Source organism: Octodon degus, unplaced genomic scaffold, assembly GCF_000260255.1.
Source record: "Octodon degus isolate 3935 unplaced genomic scaffold, OctDeg1.0 scaffold00047, whole genome shotgun sequence".
Lineage (NCBI taxonomy): Eukaryota > Metazoa > Chordata > Mammalia > Rodentia > Octodontidae > Octodon > Octodon degus.
The window spans coordinates 8,654,575-8,661,419 of NW_004524623.1; the positions used below are offsets into that span (position 1 = coordinate 8,654,575).

The following is a 6,845-nucleotide window of genomic DNA, read 5'->3' on the forward strand; positions in this document are numbered from 1 at the left end:
TCTCTTTCTCTCTCTCTCCTCTCTATCACCCACACTAATTTCTGTTAGAATTCATTTGAAAAATGAGATCACCTACTACTACGTGCCAAGCACTATCCTAGACCCTAGAAATACACAATAAACAAAAGATGTAACTCCTGCATAAGTTTGTTTTCAAAGTCCCGTGGTAGAATTGCACTGAAGCTTCTGTTTTTAGCCAGGGTCTCCTTTTGTAGGGCTCTCGTCCAGCTGTACTGGAATACTAAGGCACAGTGGCTTGACTAAAATATCCAAGGCCAGCTTTGTAACAGACTTGAAAGAAAGCCAGAGCCCAGGGAAAGCGGGGTATCTTACTTTCATTTCCCATTGTGACAGCTCCTGTGTTGAGGACAACCCAAACCTCACTGAGATTTGGTCCCTTGAAAGACAGAACTAATCATTCTGGGACTTCTCCTTCCTGCAGATGAGCGTGATCTCGAAGATTTCCTGCTCGACTTTGAGGAAGACCTGAAAGCCCTTCACTCGGTGCAGTGTTCACCTTCCCCAGGTGAGAGGTTTTAGAACTGGGTCTGCACCTCAGCAGGCATGAGTGACCCTGAGGCCTCTCAGAAGCCACTGCGCTGCTGCCCAGCACACTTGCCACAGGGACCTCCACAATGTAAATAAGTGTTCATTCCCTAGAGTGGCTTTCCATGCAGTGCCAAGGTAGGCTTTTCATTCAGATTAATAGAAACTAGGGGGCTTGCCGGTTAGCTCAGTTATTTAAGCACCTGTTCATGCAAATGCAGTCTGGCACAGGATACCGCGGTTCGATCCCCACTTCCACTTACATTACCTGACACGCCCTTAAGGCAGTCTGAGCCAGCCAAAAACAGAAAAAAGAAAAGAAAAAAAGTCATTCTCAGATTAACAGAAACTAAGGAATCAGGCATGTAGTTAAAGGTGTATGCAATTGTTAAAACAATATTCGCAATTGAGCCTGAACTAGGATGCCATTCAGTATTGATTTATGTAATCACTGAATTATTTATTTTCTGGAAATTTATTTATTTTCTGGAAATAACTAGTGAAAACAAATAATAGATTGTATAGATACATTAAAAGGAAGAAAAATGGAAGCAAGCAAAAAACAAAAGAAAGAAAGACAGACTACTGAATTCACTTAGTTGTACCATTCTCAGAAACAAAATGAAGAAAATAGTTGAGAATAGTTAATATTTATATTTGAAAATTAGATTGTTCTATGTGTTAGAGGGTTGGTTTGTTTGTTTAATTTATGTATTGGGTACAGGGTCTCGCTGCGCAGCTCAGACTCATAGTGATCCTCCTGTCTCATTCCCCAGTGCTAGGATTACAGGCACACGCCACCACGCCAGGTCTCTGTGGCCAACTCAGTGCTCCTGGGGACAGAGCCAGCGCAGGTGGTGCTGGAGATGAAACTCAGGTCCTTGCCCTTGCCAGCCAGGCAGGTGCTTAGACTGCCGAGCTATCTCCCCAGCCCTGCCTGTGTTAGAGTTCTGTTACTGTAACAAAATAATAAACTTTAAAATAGAAAAGACTTATTTTGGCTTGCAGCTTTGAGGTCTTAGTGCACGGCCAATGGACCATGTTGGCAGTGCCATGTATCATAACAAGAACATAGGAAGGAGGATTTGTTTACTTGGGGCTGGGGAGATGGCTGTTTACTACTGGCAGCAAAGAAGCAAAGAAACAGGAGGAGAGGGCAGAGCCGAGCCATCCCCTTCTGGGTCCCACCTCCGAGGATCTAACTTCATTCCTCTGGGTCCCACCTGCTAAAGGTCCCATCACCTCCCAGAAAGGCCACAGGTTGGGGACCAATCCTTCACCATGTGGGTCTCTAGGGGACATTTATGATCCAAGAAGAAAAAAAAAGTTCCAAAAGATAGCACTCTTTAGCAGCAAATGTTAATGTAAAACAAAGAAATGAAGATGAGATTCTCCTGACACATGCACTCATAATACCTGGATTTTGTTTTCTAATGTTATGGGATATTTTCCTAGGCTTCTCTTCTGCCTCTGAAGCCTCATTGAAGAGTTCTATAGACATAATGGAAAACCTAGGCGATCTGACTTTTTATGTGAGCCTGATGCTGTAGTGCTTCAGAGATAATAAATAATCCAGCAACAGAAAATCCCCTTTCTTTTCTCTGAGCATCAGTGTGCTCACCCTGCCTGGGATGCAAGCACCCCAGGGTGATGCTTGGTGGTGCACAAAAGCAGCACATGCCGCAGGCCACCGTGGGTCATGAGAGCGGCCCCTGCCTCCATCTCCTAGAGTCCTACAGAAGAAACAAAAGGGCAAAGCGGCAAAAGTCGCTATTCCTAATTTGACCCAGTTTTTCGCCTTTGGATTTTCAGGCCCCTTCAAGCCCTGTGACCATCTGTTCGGTAGCTGGCTGATCCGAATCGGAGTGTGGACCATAGCAGTTCTGGCACTTTCTTGTAACGCCGTGGTGACCTCGACGGTGTTCAGATCCTCTCTGTATATTTCCTCCATAAAACTGTTAATTGGAGTCATTGCGGTGGCGAACATGCTTGTGGGCGTCTCCAGCATGGTACTGGCCGGCGTGGATGTTGTCACCTTTGGCAGCTTCGCGCAACATGGTGCATGGTGGGAGAACGGCATCGGCTGCCAAGTAATAGGCTTCGTGTCCATCTTTGCTTCAGAGTCATCTGTTTTCCTGCTTACTCTGGCAGCACTGGAGCGTGGGTTCTCTGTAAAGTGTTCCACAAAATTTGAAATGAAAACTCCTTTCTCTACCCTGAAAGCGATCATTCTGCTCTGTGTTCTGCTGGCTCTGACCATTGCCCTGGTTCCCGTGCTGGGTGGCAGTGAATACAGCGCCTCCCCACTCTGCCTGCCCCTGCCCTTCGGGGAGCCGAGCACCACCGGCTACACGGTAGCTCTGGTCCTGCTCAACTCTCTCTGCTTCCTCATCATGACCATTGTCTACACCAAGCTCTACTGCAACTTGGAGAAGGGCGACCTGGAGAACATTTGGGACTGCTCCATGGTGAAGCACATTGCCCTGCTGCTGTTTACCAACTGTATTCTCTACTGCCCTGTCGCTTTCTTGTCCTTCTCTTCTCTGCTGAATCTCACATTCATCAGCCCTGACATAATTAAGTTTATCCTGCTAGTGATCGTCCCACTTCCCTCGTGTCTCAATCCTCTTCTCTACATCCTCTTCAATCCCCATTTTAAGGAGGACCTGGGGAGTATGGGGAAGCAAACCCACTTTTGGATGAGATCCAAACACCCAAGCCTGATGTCTATTGATTCTGACGATGTTGAAAAACAGTCTTGTGACTCAACCCAAGCCTTGGTGACCTTTCCAAGTGCTAGCATAACCTATGACCTGTCTTCTAATTCCGGGACACCACCAGCTTATCCCATGACCGAAAGCTGTCATCTTTCCTCTGTGGCATTTGTCCCGTGTCTCTAAATGATAGGGGAGGGCAAAAGTTTTCAAAAATTAGAAACCTGAAAATGTGAGACTGAGAACATCAGCGCAGTAGCTAAGATGATCAAGTTGAAACTTGGTTTACCAGCCAAAAGTCCTCTCTCAATGTGAAAAGGCTGAAACCTAGTGATACTTGAGAGTGAATTATAAGTCTAAATGCTGCTTGTATAATTCGTTCAGCTAACATGAATAGATCAGTCATATGGTGTATATCACCCCAGATCCAAAAAGCATACTGCAATGTTCTTCAAAAAAAAAGATGCTCCATGACTAATTCCATTCTCCCCAAGCTCACCAGTGTAATCGTGTAGGGTGGGGGAACTCACTTCCAAAATGGGTTTATTTAAACCTCCAAATTCCTTAAAATGTGGTTAGTCATTAAGAAAGTATAGGTTTTAAAGGGTCTACATTACTAAGTGAAGGTTGTAACCCAGGAGATTTCATTTTAATGACCACATGGAGATGTTTTCATCTTCTGCTGCCTTGCCCTGAAAAGAATTCAAGTCACCATATTGTTAATGAGTAAAGAATGTAAGGCACTAGTAACCCATTCAGATGCATATCATTTTTAGAGATACTGGGTTTTATGAATCAGCACTCAATGGTTCCACATGCACCACCCACCCCCCAGTGGAATAAAACTGGTTACAAATATTTTGAAAGGAAAATCAATAGAGGGCCTGGGGAGATAACTCAGTAGAATAAGAGCTTACCTGGCAAGCTCAGGGTCCTGAGTTCAATCCCCAGTACTGCAAAGAAAAAAAGAAAGAAAAGAAAATCAATAGAAATTCCTAAGTCACTACTAAGGCAATCATGTACAAGTGATCTTTGTCTTGTCTCATTCATTTCTGACTCTTGCAGTCCGAAGCTCAGAAGGAAAGTTCGTTGCTGGCAATGGACATAACCTAGAAAAGGTAGTAATCAGTATCGGAGATCTCATTCCTGAGTGAGTGCACATTGTTTGCAAGAGGTTTTGTTGTCAATTCAAACTGATGCATATCTCAAGATAATGATCAAATATGGATACAACAGAAATTAGGTCCACTGATGTAACTTCTCATACATGTATCTCTAGAATTTTAGCAAACACTTTGGACTTAGCAGGACTTGGTAACATACATACTATCCTGTTTATTTAGCTTGGTGTTAGTTGTGCTTTTCTGGATAAACCACCTGATAGGAGAACTATGACTTCTCTGCTTATTCCGTATCAATACATGTGTTAGATATTTTAAAAGACAAATTAGTAAAAATGAAAAGTCAAAGGATTGATTCATAACTTTTATTATCCTATGTTAGCTTTGTTACACCCAAACAAAAAGGCTGTTAGGTAGATTTATTTTTATATAAGCATGTTTATTTTGATCAAATGTTTTAACTTGGAATTTAAAAAATACATTTATGAGATGTTTTATAAGATGTGTAAATATAGAACTGTATTTATTACAGTAAAGATTCAGTAACATTAAAGATAATAATAAACCATGTACAGTGGCATAGTCTTCCATATATATTGTGCTTCTTTGCCTGTTTTCTTTAAATACATTAATTGTATACATGTAAATATATAGTTCTTGTAAATAGGTTCCAAATCTGCTTTTATATTGGGTACAAAATAAATTTGTAATAAAATGTGTGACTATAAAAAAAAATACTTTGATGTCTATTTATTGAGACCACGGGCAGATATATAGTCTCCGAATGAACATTTTTGGTGTTTACATTTGCTATAGAAATATTTGTATTCTACTACTTATATATTGGGCTTATATTAAGAAATAAATCTTTCATAATAATAAATCAAAATATCTTTGTCAACTCTTAGATTATTTTAACTATTATTGGTAAGTTATTTTTCCATGACATTCATAAAGGTTATTGTCCCCATTGATAGTTTGGGTTTTATAACCAGAACCTCCCAGACTTCTTTTGCAATGGAAGCAGAAAACCACACAGTCAGAAAAAAAGATGCATGATGAGCCAATTACTCAGCATGGACAAGAGATTCTATAAATGCTTCCTTTAATGCAAACGCATTTCATGATCACGTCAAGGCCAAGGTAGGAGGACTGTGATTCCTACAGCACGAAGGCATTGTTCCTATTTGGTTTCCATCACCCAAGGCACGATATGAAATCATTTCCCTACACCTGAAGCAGCTCCAGCAGTGATTTCTGCTCTTCCTGTTGGAAAATGCCAACCTGTTACAACCAGCCTGTTTGCAGCTCATCCCCAGAGAAAACAGTGTCCCCCTCAGTTGGGTTTTCACCCCCCCATGACCCAGCATTGCTTCCCACCTATCCTTCAGCCTTAACCACACACTTTAGCTAAGACCAGTTAACAGGTAAACCCAGTTAATGGGTAAACCTAGATAACAGGCAATCTCAGTTAAGAGATTAGTCAACAGGTAAGTTTAGTTAAAAGGTATACCTGGTTAACAGGTAAACCTAGTTAACAGATAAGCTTAGTTAACAGGTAAAGCTAGTTAACAGGGAAGCCTAGTTAACAGGGTTTCACAGGTAGAGTCCGTGATGGCTCATTCCTTTTATCTCACTTCTCTTAACCCAGGCCGCAGACACAGAAGCTGCCCCAGAGAATGTATCCAAGTGATTTTTTTCTTAACGTATTTGTTTTGGGGTGCAAGGCTGGGAACAAGTCCTGGCCTTCCAGCCTTGGTCGCCTACTCAAGAAAACACATCAGTAATGTAATTTTTGAAAAAGAACACTGTAATCTCTCAATTTATTTCTTTCAAAAGAAATAGCCATACCTTATTACTTCATCAACACAACACTACTTGTAATGGGCCTCCCACGTGACACTACTTTATTGTTAAGTGCTCTTCAGTATAATATAGCATCAGAAAGCATTGGAATTACATTCAAAAATAAACAGGCCTATAGTGAGAAGGGAAAAGTATGTAATCAATGTTGGTTGAACAAGAACCTAAATAAATACCAAAGAATATGAACTAGTGTAAATAGTTGCCAAGATTTTCATGGCTTTTTTATGGTACAATGATGGATTGAACCCAGGATTTTCACACTGACCTACATCCCCAAGCCTTTTCAAAATCTATTTTGAATCAAGGTCTTGCAAGGTTCCTAAGCTACCCACACTGAGCTCAAACTTACCATCCTCCACCTCAGCTTCCCAGAGAGCTAGGATTATAGTAATGTATCTTCAGGATGTTTTAAAAAGAGCATTAATTTATTCATCAAATGTTATGTGCCTATAATATGCAGTGTTCTGCGCACCGGAGCTTGAGGAAACAAGGCCTTGAATCTGCATTACAAGGAAGGGCACGTAGACAATAAGCCTATAAAAACAAGGGATTATATGATAGAAATATGCTCCAAAGTGTTAAGTTTTGTTCTAATCCT

The 6,845-nt window shown here is 41.4% G+C and overlaps 1 protein-coding gene across 1 annotated transcript in view; it reads left to right on the forward strand.

The window, feature by feature from the left end:
- Window positions 1-4,089, forward strand: part of Lgr5 (leucine rich repeat containing G protein-coupled receptor 5) — a 78,543-nt gene extending 74,454 nt beyond the window's left edge. The window contains exons 16-17 of the mRNA XM_004632215.3: window positions 443-526; window positions 2,359-4,089. Coding sequence (XP_004632272.1) covers window positions 443-526; window positions 2,359-3,446 — 1,172 coding nt within the window. The 3' untranslated portion in view covers window positions 3,447-4,089. The remainder of the gene's footprint in view (window positions 1-442; window positions 527-2,358) is intronic.
- The last annotated feature ends 2,756 nt before the right edge of the window (window positions 4,090-6,845 follow it).